Genomic DNA, 23,102 nt, shown 5'->3' on the forward strand with positions numbered 1-23,102 from the left:
TTCAACCTAGTTAGCCTCGTACTTACTCCTTAATAAACTTGAAATGCTATATATCTCTTCAATGAAACAGAACATACTTCTTAAATTTATGGCGGGCATAGACACAGTAAACAAAACTTTCCGATAAAAATAACCGATATAGTCAACCAAATTATTTACTTGATTCTACCTATCTTTCAATTTAGTATCATAATATTAAAAGGAAATTTTATTTTCTTATAAAATCATATAAAATTAACATAATAAATAGTAATAAATCTGCAGATTAACATGTAATATCCCATCGCTTTATAGGTTCACTCATATTGATTTAAAAAAATATAAATAAAAAAAGGAAAAATTTTCGGAATGTGAATATTTAACATTTAAGAGGGCTAAGTAGCAATATTTTCTAGTAAAATGTCAAAATTTTAGTTTGTTATGTATCTTACTTATGTTTTATTATTTGTTTTTATTTAAAAAAATACAATTTTTATATAATAGATCGGAGGAATTTAGGAGAGAGAATTTTTTCCAATCCTTAAAAATCTCATCTACAATTTATCAAAATACATTCACTTCAATCTCTTTCTTCTTTTTTACCATGTTCTAAAAAAACACGTCTTTTACCATTGTTCTAAAAAAAATTTAATATCCAATTTAATATTTTTTGTTCCTAAACACTTTTATTTATCAAGATAAATATCCAATTTTCACTAACTATTGTTATGAAAATCACGGATTAAAGAAGTATCACATCTATAAAATTTTTGATATCCAATTTTCACCAATTATTGTTATAAAAATCACGAAATTAAAAAATTCGATATCCAATTTACACTAATTATTGTTATGAAACTTTATGATAATACTTTATAGTTTTATCTATTAAATTTAAATTTTTCTAATTTAGAAACTTGTACACCTATAGTTTTATCTATTATTTGACATACTTTTCTCACGGTGTATTTATTTTATGTTTCAAAATTTTGTATCCTAGCTTAAATTGTATTCATACCAATATGTATACCACCATTTGTATTTATATTCATTCTAGTTTTTATATTGTATTTTATATAATGATGTATAAACTACAAAAAAATATGACGGAAAAGTGAGAATGAAATATAAAATTGAAAAAGAATACGAGAATATTTGTTTCTATCATTCTTAAATAAAATACATAACTAGTTGGCTTAACCTTTGAGATGAATATAATTAGGAACAAACAAGATTAATAAATTATGCAACATGAGATTTTAAATGAATACAAATGTTAATAACATAGATAGTAGTTTGAATACGAATCGAGAAAGAATTCATTTGAAAAAAAAAACTATAAAAACAAAATAAACTAATCGAAACTTGTTCTTCCTATAAATAAAATACATAGCTATCTGACATACCTTTAGTATGCATACAAATTTAGGACAAATACAAGATTTATAATCTATGCAACATGAGATTTTTAATAAATACAATATTGATAGCATACATAATGATTTGAATACAAATTGAGAAGGAATACCAAATTCTAAAAAAGAACTATAAATGCAAAACAAACTAATAGAAAATTTTTCTTCCTCAACGTGGTCTTCAACAAGTTTTCGAAATCTTTTACACCCAATTTGTTTTTTTACTTTTATTAGTAGTGATACAAAAAGATGCAAACACCAACTCTTTGATCATCTTTCTTCCGTTATTTTAGCAGTGGATCCTACATTTTTTGTTATTTCTTGAGTAACGTATATATTAAAAGATGAAAAATCGCTAGAAAATTATTGATTAAGTTGCATACCTCTTGTAATCCTCTTAGATTTGACCATTAGAGAGTGATTTTATGATTTTCAAACCCTAAACAAAAGTAAGTCGATTTAATACTCAACTACGAATAAAATTTATGAAAAATTTAAACAAAAAAAATAGTAAACAAACCTAAAAATTGAATGAAGATGCATACCTTAATCAAAAGGATTGTTATGAATATCTTTAGAGATATACTTCCCAATTTCTGAAGAAAAAGAACGGAAAAGAGAAGTGAGAATTGAAAGATGAAGAAGAATTGAAAAAGGGAAATTAGTGTGAGAGAAAATATTTTTTTTTTTAAAAAAAAAGAACATATGATAGAGAATGAGTCGGAAAAGATATAATTAAGGTGAGATAAAATAGAGTCTAAATTAAGATACACAATATTTACTAAAATGTTGATATTTTTACTAATATTTATAAAATATGAATATTTTTAATAATTATGTTAAGATTTTTTACTAGTTTACGAATTTATGCCGAAATAGGGAAACATACACAACTTTGCACTTGCCCCTACAAAATAGTGTTAGGCGCATAGCATGGGCTGGTCCAACCCAAAATATTTTTTTTTTGGGCCAATTCATACGTAGTTTGTACGGGAGTCCCAGTACAATACATTTAGAGCTACTTGAATATTGGCTATAAAAAATTTTTGGAAAGATTATTTAATTACACAGACATTTTTTATTATGTTTACTAATTTTTTCTATGGTTCAAAAAAATTACATATTGTCTCATTAAATTAATACTTCAAATCAGATATATTTAGATATATATATTTTTGCTATTACATTATACTCTGGAACACATATTCATAGGAAGAGGAGAGTGAGAAAGGAGGGAAATGACGACAGATTGAGGGAGGCAAGCCCCAGAGAGTCTGAGTATTCTAGATACATGCAAATTACATTAGATATGTGTATCTGGAATATCATATACATTTTGAAATGCAAATACAAAAAGAGAGAGAGGCGAGCAAAATAAGAGAGAGGTAAACGAGAGAGTCAAATACATGTAAGTCTACTTAGATACAAATGTATATAGAACAAATTACATATAATTTTGGCACTGTGTATGATTGATGCATGTCTCTTGTGCATTAAGATACATGAACTTGTATTTTGTAAGCCGAATTATGGTAAAATTAATAATTGTTGAAAATTTACATGACATAAATCAATTTACTCTTGACTAGTGAGATTTGTGTTATTTTTGTCCAAGATAAAAATCGAATCAAGTAGATTGAATTTTAATTAATTAATACCATGAAATGAGTACCTGAGGGAAAAAAAATGAAATCCTAGTGGTAGCTAGTAAGGAAGGATGATATGAACAAGGTGGATTTTTTTTCTAGAGGGGTAGTCATTCAAGAATTAAAATTAACATAAATGTATACATTGTTTTATATTGTTTGATTATTTAAAAAAAAGTATAAAAATCTCAACATATAATCAATAACCAAGCCATGCATTCGCACAATTAGTTCTCATATAGATATTTCTGAATAACTAAAACGATGATACTCGTAGAATTAATCTGTAATAATTAGTATATGCATGATGTTAATTAACTTTTAAATGACCCTTTATCGAACTTTATTTATTAAATTTGGTCCAACTATATTATAAATTTTTGTTTTTATGATAATTAATTTTATTATAGTAGATAACCTATTTTCTTAATAAAGAGAAGTTGAGACATAGTAAAACTCCTACTATAAGAGTGATTTTCTAATGTCAGAAGGAAAAAGATTGAGAGAGTGTTTGGATTAGCTTAAAAGTTGTTTAAATTTATTTTTAAGTTAGTTTTTAATAATATAAAAAATAATTTAAAATAAGTCAAAAATGATTTAAATAAGTTAGGAAGTCTTTAATAAGGTAAAAAATGACTTAAAACAAATTTAAATAAGTCAAAACCAAAAATAGGTTTTCCCTACTTTTTATTTTTTAATTTAAAATTCATTTAGTTTAAACTCTTATTTTTTTTATTTTTAAAGTACTTTTTTAAAGTGAATTCGAATGATTCAAAATCTTGAAACACGGGACCTCAATCAGCAAAATTGGAAGGGTTAGTGTCCCAATATAGGATTATTCAATATCTAGACGCATGAAAGATAGTTGATTCCTCCAAAAATCTAGTCAAATTATGTTAAACATTGCATGATAACCACTCCACAACATAGTCAAGTTGCGTTAAATATTGCATGATAACCAGAATATCACATTAATAATAATAATGATATTAAATAATTCATCTCAAGACTCTTTTCATTTTAAAAACATTGTCCAAATGCCATGCTTGATGGCTTATCTACTTAAACACAGACCCCTTAAAAAGTCTTATCATCAATGTCTTTATTGATTGTATAATAAGGGCCCGTTTGGATGGGCTTAATAAAAGCAGCTTTAAAAAAGTACTTTTGAAAGTGATGAAACTTATTTTTAAATTAAGCAGTTATGCGTTTGGATAAAAGTGCTGAAGTTGCTATGCCAAACGTGAAAAGGGAAAAATGAAAGAAAGAGATGTTAGGGTTATGTGGGTAATTTGGAGATTGTATAAGAATATTAAGGGCAAAAAGATAAAAATGTGGTCAACTTAAAACAACTTATAAGCTAAAAAAAAAAAAGCACCCCTACCCCAGCTTTTAACTTTTGGCTTAAAATAAGTTTTTTTAACTTAAAATAAGTTATTTTGAGTATTGTCAAACAGCTAAATAAGTCAAAAACCAGCTTTTAAGTCAGTTTGACCAGCTTTTAAGCTGAGCCAAACAGGCTCTAATACTAAAACTAAAATTATTGAACAATAATGCCAATTTAAATCTTGGATTTTTTTTTTATAGATTGAGAGATCAGATATTAAAAAAATAATTTTAAAAGATACGATAAAAATTCACACGTGGGACCAAATGAGTTTTAACTCCCCTAGTTCAGGACAAATAATAAATCAAGTTACCATTTTTCCTATATTATTTTAATGGCCTTGTGGGTGGCTACCATTTAATTACGAGCTATGTGACTTACAGTTTGAACATAATCTGAATTTAGGTTAAAATTAAAATTTTGTTTGAATATTTTAATTTGAATCTGTTAAATGGATATTTTCTTTCAAGTATACAAATTTCTGAAAAATAACAAAAGTTACCTTTTTTTTTTAAAATTGTCAAAATTGAAATTATGATTGGTTCATAATTTTTACAAAAAGAATAGTTGAATTTTACATGTATTTTTTAAAGTATGGTTTATATCTTCTAATTTATAAAAACTAACAAAATTATCCAACTTAACTAATTTTCCTCAAATATGGTAAAAGAAATATGAAAAAAGTTTTGAGCGATAATTATATCTTTATACATGCAAATGCATGCATTATAATTTAAAATTTCATGGCTTTACTAATATCATAATTTTTTTTAAATTTTTTGCATATTACATAAATTAAAAATTTTATCAAATAAATATTACTTTCTTCGTTTTAAAAAAAATGACCTTCTTTCCTTTTAGTATGTAAAAAAAAATGACCTCTTTTTTTTTAATAACATTTTAATTTTAGCTTTTCACGTGGCATGTTTAAGGCCACAAGATCAAAAGACAATTTTATACATTTGACCTAACTTTAATTTAGAACCACAAGATTCAAAAGTTTTTTTTTATTCTTAAACTCTATATCAAGTCAAATCAGATTATTTTTTGTGAAACTGAGAGAATAATAATATACGGAGTTAAATGTACACTACATTTTCTAATGTATCTATCTGCCAAACGGCCCCTTAACAATTGGCCCAAGTTATTTGCCCGTGTGTTAATAGTCGTTCCACGTGCAGTGGGTCATGGGCCACAAGAAGTGGTTTTGATAGCTTTTTTTCTAAAAGCTGATATACTCCTCGTTATAAAAGTGGCTCATATATGCCCTTACCGTTATACAACACATATACCCCTGCCGTTACAAAATGACTCACATATACCCTTCATTTAACGGAAGTTAAAAAATTAGTTTAAAATTTATATTTGTTACTTCTAATTTTTTTTAAAAAAAAATTATTTAGGGGTATATATGATTCTTCTATCAAAGTTCAAGGTATATTTTAATTCTTTTCATACAAAAATTATTTTTTGACTTCTTTTATTATAATTATTTGAGTTTCTTATTCTTATTTTGTTTTTTTCTTTCATTCCTTAGTTTAAAGAAAAAAAATTTAAACTATTTTTTTTGTGTGTATTGTAATTTAATTTCGTATTCGAAGAAAAAATTTGGTCATCTACAATAAGTTTTACAAGAATATTAGTGAAACATAAATAAATTTGATTATCAAAATAATAATTATAAATTAGTCATTGAAACAAAAAAAAGTCAAAAAAAATATATTTGACGAGGATTTTATATGAGACTATATTTTTTAGAAAAATAAAATAAAATTTTAGATTAAAATTATTATTTTTTTCATTTCCGTTAGAGGAAAAGGGTATATGTGAGCCATTTGTTTACAAGTAGGGGTATATATGAGTCACTTTTATAACGAGGGGTATCAGCTCTAAATGACAAAGTTGAGGGGTATATCAGACCCTTTTTCCAAAAAATAATCTTATGATAATTAAAAATAATTGACTTGACTAATTTAAAATTTTAACGTTTGATTAACATCCATAAACTGCTCTTTATCAAAGATTTTTATATTTGATAATTAAAAATTTATTTTTTTAAATTAAAAATAAATATACATGTTTTATTTCACCATACTTTTCGGTATAATAAATAACATCATTATCATTTATGACGAAAGCTTAAAGCGAGTACCTATAACGCAAATAAAGAAATTTGAAGAGGAGGACAATTGGGATTTTGATATTTCAATTATGGACATGATTATAATTTCTATATCCTATTCCTGGAGGTATTTTTGCAACTATGCCTACTTAAAATAATTAATATTCAACTAATAAATTTATGCAAAAAGACCGCATAATTTTTTTAAAGTAAATAAATATATCACCAAAGACGAAATCACATCATTCTAAGCATGATAGACCTTGCATCTATCGAACTAAGAGCAAAAGTTAAACGCACACTATTTTCATGCAAATATCTTTTCTTTAGCATTGGTTAACAGATAAGTATTTCCTCTGTTTTTTAATTATCTTTAATTAATTATTTATTTTAACAAAATAAAAAATAATAATTTATTTTTATTTATTGTATTCTAATTCATTATTTTAAAAAAGTTAAAAAAAATTGAAAATTTTAAATTTTTAATATTCATTTTATAATTATTAAGAATAAAATAATTAATTTACTATGTTAATAATTACTATTATTTTATTTGACTTTTAAGTACAAAATTACTAATTTAATGTGCATTGAATGCTGATAGTATTTATCCAATTTATGTTTCTAGAACAATCAAAATTACGTAACTTCTAAGTGATTGTTCTGTTCGATAAATCTTTATCTGATCATAGTTCTAGAAGAATCAAAAGTACATAATTTGTTCAAGGCTTATTTGATTTGAGGGTAAATTTATTTTGAGATTCATTATCTAATTATTATTTTTTTTGTTTATAATTATTTGAAGGGTATATTAAAATTAAATGTTTAAGATTAATTGTAAATTTAAATAATTAAAAAATAATTAGTTATTTTTTTTCAATTCTATACTCAAAAAATTATTTTATTTTGTTCAATTGAAAAGTTATGTTAAATTTTAATATTCTTGCTATAATAAAGTTATATTAGTCAAATTACACCTTATATTAAATTTTCCTTGAGTGGAGTACAATGCATGACCTTACCCTTACGAAGAAAGTGTATATTTTATTGATTATATTTGTTAAAATAATATATGTTAAAACAATTTTTGTTTGTTTAGAAAATATAACAAAGAAGTTGTATTTAAAAAAATACTAAAACCCTATTTTTACTTTTTTCACTTATACGTTTTCTTTTTCAATTATGTAAATTTTCTTTACCCTCTATTTATTTTTTTACTTATATAAATTATATTTTATGTTTCAACCACTTTAAATTTTTTAAAAAGTACATTCAAATTTAAAATATTTATTACAAAAAGTACAACAAACACAACTCTAACTCTTATTTCAATTTTGAAATATTCATTTCTTATTCTAATTCTTATGACCAAACGCCCAATTTGAATTTACTGGTTATCTAGAAGAAAATTCCTAAATGATGCAAATCTTTCCCAGACACAAAACTATCATAACCAGAATAATTTCACATAATATAATAATTTTAAGTCATGGTTAACCATTAAAAAATGTTGCTGGACAAAAAAGAGTATTTAATCAAAATTGTCTCATTGTGAAAAACTGGCGTTCGCAGATCCACTCGTTGATAAACTCAATTTATCACATGTTGAAATTTATAGAGATTGGAGTGGACCCATAGTGCATTTAATTACAACATTAAATATATGGAAAAAAAAGTGTTCCTGTTTAGATAAGCTTTTTCTGAAAGGTAGGAGAACATAAGTGTTTATGTGAAATTATGATAAAATATTTTTCAAAAGCTAAAAATAATACTTTAAGAATAATTTTTTAAAAGAAATATTCTCGGGAAAAATACAAGTAGAGGCATTTTAATTTTAATTTTCATATCAAATACTAACTATTACTTAAAAGCGCTTTTTAAATTTATTGTCCAAATATAAAATATTTTTACCAAAAATACTTTTCTTGCAAAATACTTGTAAAAACTTTTTAAAATAAGTTGATTTAAGAAGTTTAGATAAATAAATTATTAGGGATTGTTCGGTGTGATAGATAATAAGAAGAGTTAATTTCAGAATAATTTGTGAATGCCTTTTAATTTGTAGATTGCAAGTCTAAAATAATTTATTAACAATTGCTACTAAGATAAGTAATCTCTTTCTGGAATAGTAATCTCAAAATAACTTATTATGAGATAAATTATGTAAAATAACTAAAATATTGCCTTTAAACTTTCTTTTATAGACCACTTTTACGTTCGAATTCACTAGGTAAGGGAGACACTCCCAACAATTTATTTATTTTTATCATTTTCAAAAATTTAAACTTCAAAATTCTCCTACAGAATATCACGAATATTTCACTATCGTCAATATTGGTACGCAAAAGATGTTGTCTCATCAGAGGCGAATTCAGAATTTGAACACTTTGTGAGTTCGTGTACACCAAATATGATCTCTAAGCTAAACTTTAAATAAAAATAATAAAAAAGACTCTAGTAAAATGTGATCTTGTGATTGAATAATTCAGCTAGTACCAACATGACACTTTTATGCTGCTCGCCGCTGCACTATTGATTAATATTCTAGTTTCTGTTAGTTTTTCAAGATAAATATGTTATATACATATATATATATACACATCAATTTTTTAAAGTTAACGGAAGCACATGTCAGAAGCGAAGTTAATATTAGAAATTTTGAGTTTTAAATATTTTTTTTTAAGAATTCACATATTTATATATATATATATATATATATATATATATTTATTTAATTTTCTAACATAAAAATTTAATTTACAAAAAACTAATTGATTCATTCGAATTTATAAATTCCACCTAGCTTCGCTTATGAAATGAACACCCACCCCCTGTAGGTCCACCTCTCTGTCACATGAGTACTAATGAGGGTCTATATACTTTAATGCTCCTCCATTAAACTATCCGATATTCCAACTTTTGTTTTTCACGTTAATTGACAAATTTAAAAAAAAAATAAAATCAATGAATAGATGTATAATGAATATCATTCCGTTGATGTGCCATGTCTCAATGGCCAGGAAATTTATATTATTATTTTTTTCAAATTTTGGGGGTTTTCCCTATTTTTTTATGTAAATGAATTTTAATTAAGGCTACAATAATTAATAGATTCTAATTAATTATTAATTTAACATGTAAATGGATTGAAATTAAGGCTATAGTAATTAATTGACTCTAACTAATTATTAATTAATGTGTGGTAAAATAACGTCATGTAACTGTTTTTCTCAGTCGGTCCACTATCACAAAATCATAAATTGACATAAAAAAATTCAACACCCTCGATAATTACATGAAACCTATTAAATCATAATCATTAATAAATACTAAATGTGCAAATAAGACTTATAAAAATCCACGATAATTGTAACGTTAACATAACTGCAGCATTAACAACAAAAGAAACAATAATCTTATAAATAGTACTGAATTAGCTATAGATTTCAAATACATCATGAAATGTATTGGTTTTTTTTCTGTTTAATGTATCATTACTCTCATCATAGTTTTCAGGTTATTTTCTAATTTATTTATCAAATTTTATAAATCTGTAATATAGTAATTTTTTCTTTTCTATATTTTGCAGATAAAGCAGGTATATGTGTATAATGTGATGCTTGGTGATGGTAAGATATTAATACATCATCACTCTCAAGTCATTTTCTAATTTCTTTATCAAAATTTATTTAGATATTTAGAATTATATATACGTATATTGTGTAATAATAAATAAAAATATGCAAGCAATTTTTTCCCCTATATTTGAAGATAAAAAAAGTATATGTGTACAATGTGGTGCCTGGTGATGTTAAGATATTGATAGATAAATTCTTTCGTTAAAGTAAGTGTCAGGTTTAATCTCATATCATTCTGTTCTTAGTTAGAATTTTGAAAATAAAATCATCAATTATAAATATTTATTTTGTAAATTAAAGTCTATAAAAACTCAAATATGGATATCAAAATAAAATTATTACAAAATCTATCAAAATATACATTAAAGAAGCTCAACATACCAAAAATCTACAGTCAAATTGTGAATATTAAGAATGACGATCATTACAAAGCATTAGTTCTTTCTTTCTACCATTTTGATTTACAAAGAATGAGAACTATTGAATATTAAATGATATTACAAAATTAAAGGAAGAAGATATCACATTAATTGGAAAGAAATAAAAAGAAAAAGGTTAGAGACAGAAAATTCTAAATATAGTAAATAAATAATAATCATTAAAAGTTAAGAAAATAGATATAGCATATATTAAGTTACGTTGTCTTTTATTTTATTTATAAAGTAACTTAAATATAAACTTTATGTTACAATTTCGTTTCCTTATATGCTTTTTTCTAATTTATCAATTGTACTTTTTTCAGTTTTATGTTTACTCTTAATTTTTAATTAAAGGATATAAAAACAGCAAAAGTATTTTCTTTTATTTTCAATCTTTGGCCTTCTACTCATTTTTATTAGTATTTTATTCTTTTTGTTAATTTCTTTTGTTGTTTACTCAATTAGAAAGTCATTCTATTTTTTTAATAATTCAAAAGTCATTCAGTTATTGATATTTCACTTAAAAAATCATTCAACTATTGATATTTCATTTAGAAAGTCATTCTATTTTTTCAATCACAAAATAAAAGTATACTTTGTATAATTATCTTAAATTAATTTAATATATGAAATTAGAATAACAAATTATTCGTAATATGTAAGTTATTTTTATTTTTATTTAATTCAAATACTTATAATATAGAAGTTCTCTTTTTTGTTTACTCTTTTGCTTTATAATTATCTTCAATGTATTTATTTTAGATGTAGTTCTATTTGGGTAGGATTTTCATAATAAAAAATGTTTTGATTTTTTAGAATCATAAATAATGAGAGCAATTGTAGTATAGGTGACCTATTTAAAGTGGGATGGAGGAAATAAGAAAATAACAATTAACTTTGACACTATTTTAATTAGAGAATATAAAAAAATAGACAAAATTAATAAAGAGTTCATATAATATAGTTAAGCAGACAACAGTGTCAATATAAGATTGATGAAAACAAATTAATTGTTTAATAATTATGCGAAGCACGATCAAGTAACCTAGTTAAATAAAAATAAGAGGCAACTCAGATAAGAAAGGAGAGAGATCAATGAGAGATATTTTTCAGAGTATTTTGTACGTTAAGAGATATTTTCTTAGGTGAATAAATAAAAAATTATTCCTTGAAGGACTATATTAAAAATTAATAATTATTTAACAAATCAATAAGCTGATTTGATAATTTTTTTAAGAATATTAAATATTTAGTAAGGCTTAGGCCTTATTTGTTTGCACTTAATGGAGGTCTGAATCTTAATTAATCAGATTTGCCTCTTTAAATATGTTTATTTTTTAGGAATGAATCTTAATTATTCAAATTCAATTCATTAAGTTTGTTTGTTTTATTTCCTTATAAATCTCTTAATGAGTCTGAATATGAATGAATCAGATATATAACACAATCTTAACACCATTCGTACTTACAAATAAGACTCCTTAATTCAATTACATCATAACAATTTATATTTTTTTTCTTATTTAATTAATGTTAATTATATGCTCATCAATTTCATTTATTCTTACTAACTTAATATACGTTTTTTACTTTCATAAATTAATTAATATATTTGAATTGACAAGCACTTCATGATATAATATTTAGCATGGTTCCAGAGAATTATAAAGTACTAATTATTTGATCGATAACAATAACAAATGTCCATTATAAAATAAAATGTTTTCATAAACATTATATTATTATTTTATATAAACTATTTTACATTGCATTATGTTAGATTCTCAAAGTTTTTGAGTGTAAAGATAGAATAGTCATACTAATGATGAAATTTAATGTTAAATTCTTAATAAATAAATCATATTACCTTGTTATGATAAGAATGTTCAAAATATTATTTTCTATGTGAAAAACTACTTACTAAAATGAGTTTTTAATAATATTTTATTGATATAGCATTTAATTTCATATGTACTTTCAGATATTGAAAACAAACCGTCCCAATATAATCTAGTGTTCAACTTCAGAGGCAATATCTTAATATTAAGATGTTTATTCAGATTTTTCACTCTAGATCTTAATATATATCTTAATATTTAGATGTGTATTTAGATTCAGATGATTTAATCTTAATAAAAAACAAATAAGGCCTAAATGTTAGTTAGATCAAATAATAAGAATTTAAAAAGTAATAATTATTTAATTTTTTCACAATGAATGATGAAAGTCATTTGCTCGTTTGATAAGAAAACAATTCTTTGAAAAAAATCATTTTCTAATAATCCAAAGAAATTACCTATTCATGACAACCAATTTCTTTGGTGACTTCTACAAGACATGCATGATATATGAAAATACTTTTTAGTCACTATTTGGCCTTAGTTTATAATTAATTATGCTTTTTAATTTTGAATTTTATAAATATATATATAAATTTGTATAAATTGAACACATAGTTATGTATATTATACGTAATATAATAAACGTAGGATGTCTGGTAAGATGTTACATAGGACGCAAATTGTTACATAAATACATATATCTATTTGTTCAATTCTATATAAAATTGAAATTTAAATGTCAAAATTGAAAGATATAAATATCAAATTAAATAACACGTTTATGTATTATATTTCTTAAAAAAATATCTGCATCAGGCATCCAAACTACTTCTTAGTGGTTTTGGGTTGCAATCATCACTTATTTAATTCTTTGACAAGTGCGAAAAATCCTAATCCATCATAATTAGTCACTTATTTACCTTCAAAAAGAAGGAAGAGAACAGTATATCCACTGAATTAGTTGAAGTAGCACCATAGAAGTATAGGAGGAAAACCTACTTATCGTGCCAAACGCGGTAAATAATTAAACATCTAAACTCCATACCCCGTTTCAACGGGAAGTTCGTCAAACAATGCGGGCTAATAAATAATTAAATAATCATCTCAATATAATACTAATAATATAAATATAATATTAATGATTATATAAAATAATGATCTTTTAATGAAGCAGTCCGGTGTTAAGTAAATACAGTCTTATAATTAGGCTTCACACCAAGTAACAAACCATATCAGAGTAGAAATCACACCTAACCACTTTACAAATAATTTTATAATATTTAGTTGAAAACAAAGGTAAATGTGGTGAAAGGGTTAATGATATTGGATAATAATATCTTTACTGAAGTTTGTAGAGAATATTATAAATTATAATATACGTAAAATCTTATTACATTCCCGTGAATTAGAGAAATAATTTTCAAAAGACTTTCAACTCAATTAATTTTTGAGTATAAAAAAAAGTATAATTTTTAAAAGTAAATTTTCATGTCGTTTTAATCACAATGAATGAATCTAATGTAACTGAAAAGTATGAAGACACGATGAATCACTTTTTATATATTAAAGACTTGGATGAACATAATATATGTTACCTCTTACTTATAAGTTACTATATCTTTAGAGTTGAAGATGGGGTTGGTTCTCTTAGTCGTATCAAACATATGGATCAATATTGTGAAATTAGGTCTTAGGCCTAATTCACTTTCTCTATCGATCTGGGCATCTTAACACTCTCCTGCACGTCCAACTGGAGCGTGAACACTTCTAAATGGGAGCTCATCACTGGTGAATAATAAATTAGGATTGGTCTGACTCTATTACTATGTTAAATTAGGTCTTAGACGTAATGCACATCTCAAAAGTTATCTCATGGGGGAGGTTTGTCCAAGTCCATATAAGAAGATCAAATTTCTATCCCTCTATCGATGTGAGACGTGTTAGCAAATACAAATTTTTTTCATTTGAAGACAAGTTATAATAAGATTATTTTGAAAGAATTTTTAGTGAGTAATTAATTATTATATTAAAAATAATATGTATCATATAATTATTAAAAATTACTTATTTATATACAAAAATCCCAGGAGTGATTTATAAAAAAGTTGAAAAATGTAATTTTATTATTTTATATGCAGATAGATATATAATTCCAAATTTTGTAAACAAGTGTAGTAAAAATTACAGCAGGAAGATTCCTTTAACGTCAGACGATAATATTACACCATTATACATAGGTATAGTCGTTTCCACAAATTCATTATTATTCAATAACTTCTACATATACTGTCATTTTGCAAACGCTCTTCTCTACCGAACACTCCCACGCCATTCCCTCTCTCCCTTTCGCTTTCTGGATTTGTTTTCTTCATACATCAACACGTATTTGTGTGTGATTTGATTGTGGATCGGGACAGTGTTTGAATTTGTTGAGAAGAATGGGAACATTGAGGGCAATTCTGAAGAATCCAGATGATTTGTATCCATTGATAAAGCTCAAACTAGCGGCTAGACATGCGGAAAAGCAGATCCCGCCGGAGCCACATTGGGGCTTCTGTTACTTAATGCTTCAAAAGGTCTCTCGTAGTTTTGCTCTCGTCATTCAACAGCTTCCTGTCGAGCTTCGTGATGCTGTAAGTTTGTTTATTCTCTTCAGGAGAAATGTTTTCTCTGGCATTTATGCTATACCGCTTGCGATTCGTTAAATTTCTGTTTGGTTTTCAATCTGTTTTAAATTTTTCTCTGTGTGCGCGTATATTCGTTTTGTAGAAGTTTGCATTTTTGCTTAATTAGGAAGAATTTATATTCTGCTTCTGTGAATTGATCGGAATTGATATAATCTATTCTTATTCCTTTTGAATTTGTGTTAATTTTGCTGGATTGATGTGTTAATATTACTATTGTTTTAAATTTGTTTTTGAACTTCCATTGAACGTTGCAGGTATGCATATTCTATTTGGTCCTTCGAGCACTTGACACTGTTGGTAAGCTCAGTTACTATCATCTAAATTTGTTTGTACTTTATGAATGCTTAGGAGATATGAAACTCAGAAAGTATTAGTTCTTCATTTTTTATGCAAAATTTGGTGTAATTAATTTAGTCTTCTATCTTTGAAAGAGTAGGTTGAATCGTTGATTCAGTTCATCATGCTTATCTTCTATTGCTTCTTGAGAGGAACAAAAGATGACGAGAGAGGGAATAATAACTTGTTGAAAATTTCAACTGCTTATTAATTAAAAAGAGGAAAAGATGCAAGCTGTTCTTCCTTATCAAAAAAAAAAAAGGAAAAGAAGCAAGTCGTTCTTCTCATACTAGTTATATTGGTATTTGATATTTAGCTTATATGATACTGCGCTGCCTACCAGCTTCCTGTTGAACTCTTCTTGGTTATAAACAAGTTCTGACTAACTTTTGTTGCTTAAATACTAGTAGGAATTATCATATGCTACTTATTATTTCATTTCATTCTAGACATTCACAAGGTAGTTTTTAGGTTGTAATCTTAGCTGATTCAAGGGTTGTTGCAGTCATATTTTTGAGTAACACATATTTTGCTTATTTTTCATATTTGGGTGTTCTTATTGTGGACAGAGGATGATACCAGCATACCCACCGATGTTAAAGTACCTATCTTGATCTCTTTTCATCAGCATGTTTATGATCGCGAATGGCACTTTGCATGTAAGTCTCTGAATGCAACTTGTTGATCTCCCTAAGTTCTCAATATTGCTTATCTCTTATTATGAGCGTACTTTTGCAATTGAAGAATCCCAAGTTGGAATGACTTCAACTACTTTTTAGAGGTTACTAAGGAGATTATTTTGAATAAGTCAGATGGAAACCAATGCAAAATATTTCACTGTCTACCCAAAAATGTTTTTCTTTTGCTGCACTTATGCTGTAACTTACCAGTGATCCAAGATTCACGTCCTCTACTATTTTCTTGCACATACTGCACCAGTCACCAGCGGTCCATAATGCATTCCCTGTTCTCAAGTTGTCGTCTGTCAAAACACATTTTGCAAAAGGCCATAGCTTCCTCTTGAATTTCCTATTTACTACCATATTAGAGACACTGTCGACATGAGTCATTCAACACCAAACAATTCATAATCCTTGAAATCCTGTTAAAAGAAGCACCATTTTCTATTTACTGAATTATATATGTTGCAGCAGACCCTCTCATGTGTGAATTTGATTCTTTTTCATGGGCCAAACACATGGAAATTTGTTTTGCTTTTCTTTTTAGGTGGCTGTGAGATTTGAAATAGGGTCTCTTTCTCTCTAATATCATGTTGGTTTTATCTAAAAACTTAAATTGTTAGAGAGAGCACACTATTGATTACATATTATATTATGTCTCATTCTCAATAACCTTTTGATTTTTTTTAAAAAATCCATACTTTAGGGGGGAGGGGGATAAAACTAAAAACCCTATCATTACTAGCTCATCATCTGTATGCTCATGGCAGGTTGTTGTGATTTGTATTGCTAGTTATAATATACACCTGTTGGTTCATGTATAAACGTGGAGGAGCTTTCACATCTGATGGATAGCCAGCACTAGAACGTTGAGCTGAATAAAATAATATGTGAAGTCCTAGGACATTCTAGTGGGTCCTCTAATCTAATTTTTCATTTGCTCTGGGTAAATAACCTATGTTGATTTTATTTCTTTCAATATACAAATAGTAGGATGCCGATAGGGAAATGAGCTTCAAAATCTATGTTTTAACCCTGGAATGGTTTCCGCATTATTAGTGGTTGTAATTGGCTCTTTTGTCAATTTTCTCCTTAAAATGTGTTGACATGTTGGCCCTATGGGTGAACCTGACTCAAAGGTAGGATGCTAAGGGGAAGGGAGCAAGCTAGGAATCTTCTGAAATTCATATTACTTGTTTATACTGCTGCACTTTCTTACACTAAATATAAGTTCTTTTCTCTTTCATTATTTATATTGGAATTGCTTTTTCTTACTCTAATCTTTTGAAATGCACATTGCCCTCCCTACAAAGACATTCTGTCTTGGGTGGACCATGATCATTTTTTCCTGAACAACTTGAAGCATTATAGACTGATTTCCTAATCCCAATTTTAACATGTTAGGTGGTACGAAGGAGTACAAGGTTCTCATGGACCAGTTCCATCATGTAGCGACTGCTTTTCTGGAACTTGGAAAACTGTGAGTTCTTACCCAGCTTTTGTGTTTTTCTGATACTACGATTTTGCTCAATTGAGAGGTTACAATCAGCATATTTTGTAAAGACAGTTTTTTCCCCAACAACATTCAAAACTCGGGATAATGGGCGCTCTCTTCTGACCTTAAATTTTGGTATAAAATAATAGTTAAATCAGAAATCGCTCGAGTGTTCTTATGATGACAATTTAGAAGCCCCTTTATACTTGGAAACTTGTAAAGAGTTTCATGGAATAGCGAGTGTGAAGCTTTCTATCAGGGATTTTAGGATATCATTTTGGATGAAATAGATCACTGGACAGGGTTCTTGCTGTTAGAACTAGAGACTTTCTTGAGTTTTATTTTCTCATTCAAATAATTGCTTTGTGCGAATTTCCTGTTTGTGATGATTATTTCCTGGCAATCCATGTCAAATAATGAAAAGTCTCACATCAATACAAGTCAATATTCAGACACGCAATAAATATAATGTAGCAGTGTGTCCTCCAGAATTTGAACTCTTTTGCAAGGCTTGGAGAATTCCAAACTCAACACTCAATCCACGTGACCTAATGTGAATCAAAAATGTTACTTATGAGCGGTGCAGTTTCCTCTTTCCTGCTCAACCCTAAAATCATATTACTTATTAAACAAAAAATGTGAACTCTGAATTTCAAAACTTATAAACTCTGCGGGATTACACTCCACTTGTGGGATAACATTGGGTATGTTGTATACTTCTGGGTTCCTTTTGTATGAATAGTAGGTTATAATGAAGATTATGTTCTTATATCTGTGCAGTTATCAGCAGGCAATTGAGGACATTACCATGAGGATGGGTGCAGGAATGGCAAAATTTATATGCAAGGAGGTATGCAAGATATACCAAAAAGAATAAGTTCAAATTTTCTGATACTCACAAAATGCAATTTATACTTGTTTGCCTTTTTCGTTTGTATGAATTGGCTAGAATCTCAAGTTTTCCTTTTCATGCAATTCCTCGTCTTCAAGACATTGGATTATTCCACCTCCTCAAGAGTATAAACCATGATCTCTGCTTCAGTACGTTGTGATTGGCGTGGTTACTAGTATTTATGCTATTTGAGATTAGGTGTCCTTTTCACCCATATATTCCTTGGATATTTACTGGAAAATTTTTGTTCTTCGAATTTAAGCATTGTTAGCTTGTATGAATACTATGATATTTGTTGAATTATTGTCGCAGTCTTTGTTTGTTAAGCAAAACATGGCTATTAACAATAGAAAACAAGTATATGTTATTTGGTTGATTAGCGCTAAATCTTGTTAGGTTTTGAGAGGTAGTTTAAACCTTTAAGCGCGCCTAATGTGTAGAAGCTACTTTACCGAGTTAATAATTTTTTGCTCCAAGTTTCATTTCTAGAATGCTCTTCAATCCCTGCGTATTTCAGCTTCAATAAATCTCTTCCTGCAGGTGGAAACAACTGATGATTATGACGAATACTGTCACTATGTAGCTGGGCTTGTTGGGCTAGGATTGTCGAAACTGTTCCATGCCTCTGGGAAAGAAGATCTGGCTTCAGATTCTCTCTCCAACTCTATGGGTTTATTTCTTCAGGTTTGGACCTTAACATGTGTGGAAGGCACCAACTGTCGTTTGTTGAGATTCTTCTTTGTTGAGGGCACTAATACTAACATATTTGCTATATATTGCAGAAAACAAACATTATCAGAGATTATTTGGAAGATATAAATGAAGTACCCAAGTGCCGTATGTTCTGGCCCCGTGAGATTTGGAGTAAATATGTTAATAAACTTGAGGTTTGAGTTCTTCATCTCCCTGGTCTTGTATGAATTTCTCATTTTGTTTTCCCTGACATCATAGGTATCAAATTAACTTGAGTGCACACTAGCAAGTGCTGTTGTTTGGGTCCAAGTCCAAAGATGGGTTTCATTTTATAAATTTAATTGACATCTCTGTTTATTTCCCACAGGACTTAAAGTACGAGGAGAACTCGGTTAAGGCAGTGCAATGTCTCAATGACATGGTCACCAATGCTTTGTCACATGTAGAAGATTGTTTGACTTATATGTTCAATTTGCATGATCCTGCCATCTTTCGATTCTGTGCCATTCCACAGGTATCCTCTTGATTATTTTCTAGGCTTTCTACTTTCTATTTATTTATCAAGCTAAAAGCTTCCTACATGAAGATGGCACATTAGCGATCAAAAAAGAAAATAGATTGGGCACATTTCTTTAAATATGAGCTTGTAGAACAAGAATTTTTTTTACTGTTTTTGTTCCATTTGCCTTCTACAGCATACAGAAACATTGTTTTTACACTAGTAATTTGCTAGCATCCTTCTTTACCACACTTTTGCCTTGTTGTGTTGTCTAATGGTATCAGGTCATGGCAATTGGGACATTAGCTATGTGCTACGACAACATTGAAGTCTTCAGAGGAGTGGTAAAAATGAGGCGTGGTAAGAACTATTTTTGTCAACATGCATTTCTTGTGACTTCATACCCGATTGCGATTTGACTCCTTGAAGTTCGGCCACTTTTTTTAATTCCCATCCTTTTGACAATAGTAATATTGTCATACGCAAAGTGACTTTCTTCCTCTAGAATTCATCATGTAATTATGGGGTTTACTCTTAAACACTGTCTACTGTATATTCATTGGTTGAATAAAATCTAACTTCCTCACCTTGTGGTCATTCTTTCAGATTTTCCACAGCTCCCTGTATCTATGTATTATTCATGCATCTATATGCTCTACTACATTTGCAGATTGATATTTTTTATAATAGATTGTGTTTTTTGAATATTATTGTGGCTTCAGTTTTTAATATATCTATGCTTGTTCGGCTTCTTAATATATCCGTCTACCTATCATAATACTGACTTTTGGTTTCTTCTTTCTAGGTCTTACTGCTAAGGTCATTGACCGGACCAAGACTATGGCAGATGTATATGGTGCTTTTTTTGACTTTTCTTGTATGCTGAAATCCAAGGTGTGGAACTTATTTAATTCTGTATTATACCTAATTACCCAGTTATAATGTGATAATGTTGAATTTGTTGGGTCATTGAGGATTACGCCTTCCTTTGCTAACAATCCATGTCTTGTCTTGGAAGAAGTATATGCGCAGTGTGCCTTTGTGGCTTGGTGTCTATCTGGACCCTTGCATCATGCTACAAGAAACCCTTGTGCATACAAATGACTGTCACTCCGTAGATTTAGAAGTCCTTTTCCAGAAATACTTATTGTTGTTTGCAAATTAGTTATCCCAGTAAACTCTCTCTCTCTCTCTCTCTCTCTCGTTTTTATGTACAACTGTGTAGTTCAAGAATAGAACAAATTAGTGCACTTCTAAATGTAACATGCGCCTATTATAATACTGATATCTCTTAGCAATTGAACTGATACATCTATCATCTATTTGAACTGGTGGTACAAAATTGGTGAAACTTTTGCTCAATGGCCAATAGTAATGGGATTTCATTCGGTCTGCTATCTGTGTTCTTTTTTTTTATATATATATCAAAGTTCCCTTTCTTCATGTAAAGACTTGCCACTAAAGCTGCCTTGCTATGGTTTTAGGTTAATAATAACGATCCAAATGCAACAAAAACTTTGAAGAGGCTTGATGCCATCCTGAAAACTTGCAGAGACTCGGGAACCTTGAACAAAAGGTTTGCACATATCCTTGTTGCTCTCATCTTCACAATTCTGTGAATATCAACTAATGAATGTACCTATCAACAGGAAATCTTACATAATCAGGAACGAGCCTAATTACAGTCCAGTTCTGGTAAGTGTTCTATGCTCTGATTGTTTATTAATGCTTTAGATACAATATGTCTATAGCATTAGATGTTTTCTTATTCTCTCAAATTTACTGCAGATTGTTGTCATCTTCATCATACTGGCTATTATTCTTGCACAACTTTCTGGCAGCCGGTCTTAGACCATTTGTAAGTATCTAATCATGAGAACTTGAGTAGCATGCCAATTATTTTAGATGCATGCCGAGTAGTTCAGAAATATACCCTCTATGCACCTAAGCTTCTGACTTGATGTCTAATGATAAGCATGTGTCATTATATGACCTTTTTTTTAAATCTAGCCTTTAAACAATAAGCACAGTAATTTTCCAAATTATGATTTGTATCCTCTCTTTTTTTTTTTTTTTTTCTATTACCTGCTATTCAAGATTGCATTGTTTTTTTGAATAAACACAAAAACCTTTCCTCCCAACTCAGCCCAATTCGTTTTTTAAAAGAAACCACCACTTTCCTCCTATCCTTGAACGTATTTGACAACTAATTTCGGTTATGTCATTCTTCTGCCATCACAGATTTCCAATTCCAAGTGAAAAAGAACAAATTATAGAAAATGTGTATCAGAAATTTAAGGAAAACTATGTAAAGAGTCAACATAAAGACATGGAAATTGTATCCCTTTCAGTTTTATGGTGGAGAGTGTTAACCCGGATTCTTTTGTCCTGATTTGTAGATTGGTCTACAAAAATGAAGTATGGTCAAGGAAGACAGCACAAACTCTTGGCCAATTATGTACTGCTAATTGTTATGTTTGTATTACTATGTTCATTAAGTTAATAGTTGCATCTTCAACCAGACCAGATAATTACGAAAGCCTATTTATGGCAGTCAGGTGGGTATGTATTTGTTTGCAAGCTAGGAAAGCAAATTCCAAGTGTTGTAGAGACGTTTTTCCGTAATGCACATTTCATTTTAATACTATGTCCAATTTTGTGGTAAATTGACGTGTTTACAGAAAGTCGTTGTATTCGGGCCAACACATTTTCAGAGGTTTCTCCAGAACTGGAAGCAAATTGCAGTTAAGTGAAAATGAAATGAAGAGTGACGCGTCTCTTAGAGGGTGCAATATCCCTTTTAAGGAAAATATTTTTGTAAATACACGCAAGGAAAATACTTCTACCTGGTGAAGAGAACAATTCATATTTGTAGTACTCGAGGACCTTTCCTGGAACGTTATTGTTATCCTTATCTTCATCTGCAGTCTGCACATGATAATTTTCCGTTTCTATTAAAGAGGACGTGGCCTAGTGGTTAATCAAGTGGAAATATGACTGAGGCTTTGAATAAAAACACCATGTGATTACTTCCTATCTGTCTCCTAGTGAGTATAGTTAACCCATGTCAGTGGAAGGTAGCTAATACTGGTGGAATATTGAAGTGTAGACAAGCTGATCCGACTTACCTGTCATAGGGAAAATTCTAAGGGAAAATTCTAATCGCACTCGGAAGTGAATTGAGGGTTGAAATTTCTTATGGTTAGTCAACTTATAATTATCATCTCAGAAAATCATTTTTCTTCAAAGAAACCACATTTTGAAATAATCACTGTTATTTTAATGTCACGAGAGAAATCAGCTCATGAATTGAATATACTAGGACCTAATCAAACTACAGATAAGTCAGCTTAGGTTTTCCCTGTTCTTTACA

General features: G+C 28.3%; 1 protein-coding gene and 1 long non-coding RNA gene across 4 annotated transcripts; one reads left to right on the top strand and one right to left on the bottom strand.

Moving 5' to 3' along the window:
* Positions 1-1,506: 1,506 nt before the first annotated feature.
* LOC114074214 lies at positions 1,507-2,044 on the bottom strand. The gene is made up of 3 exons (XR_003574658.1): positions 1,940-2,044; positions 1,778-1,833; positions 1,507-1,696 (listed from the first exon to the last, which is right to left on the bottom strand). It is a non-coding gene; the product is annotated as an uncharacterized LOC114074214 (long non-coding RNA).
* Positions 2,045-14,700: 12,656 nt separating this feature from the next.
* Positions 14,701-22,395, top strand: LOC107008117 (squalene synthase). 3 transcript variants are annotated; one of them, XM_027919487.1, is made up of 14 exons: positions 14,701-15,080; positions 15,389-15,431; positions 16,040-16,129; positions 17,555-17,630; positions 18,426-18,495; positions 19,078-19,221; positions 19,320-19,424; positions 19,598-19,744; positions 20,014-20,089; positions 20,535-20,625; positions 21,219-21,305; positions 21,379-21,424; positions 21,518-21,587; positions 22,129-22,395. In XM_027919487.1, the coding sequence occupies exons 1-13, from the start codon at positions 14,886-14,888 to the stop codon at positions 21,578-21,580; spliced, it is 1,233 nt and encodes a 410-aa protein (XP_027775288.1). In that variant the 5' UTR covers positions 14,701-14,885; the 3' UTR covers positions 21,581-21,587; positions 22,129-22,395. The 3 variants fall into 3 exon arrangements, with proteins under 3 accessions (XP_027775288.1, XP_027775287.1, XP_015062521.1); XM_027919486.1 differs by lacking the exon at positions 22,129-22,395 and adding an exon at positions 21,971-22,107 and having other exon boundaries at positions 20,535-20,623; positions 21,214-21,305; XM_015207035.2 differs by having other exon boundaries at positions 14,702-15,080; positions 20,535-20,623; positions 21,214-21,305.
* The last annotated feature ends 707 nt before the right edge of the window (positions 22,396-23,102 follow it).

Source organism: Solanum pennellii, chromosome 1 (assembly GCF_001406875.1).
Source record: "Solanum pennellii chromosome 1, SPENNV200".
Classification (NCBI taxonomy): Eukaryota; Viridiplantae; Streptophyta; class Magnoliopsida; order Solanales; family Solanaceae; genus Solanum; species Solanum pennellii.

Coding starts and splice junctions, on each gene's coding strand:
- LOC107008117 (XM_027919486.1), top strand. CDS start 14,886: ATGGGAACATTGAGGGCAATTCTGAAGAATCCAGATGATTTGTATCCA. Junction 15,081..15,388: donor CTGTCGAGCTTCGTGATGCT/GTAAGTTTGTTT, acceptor TGAACGTTGCAG/GTATGCATATTCTATTTGGT. Junction 21,306..21,378: donor TCGGGAACCTTGAACAAAAG/GTTTGCACATAT, acceptor ACCTATCAACAG/GAAATCTTACATAATCAGGA.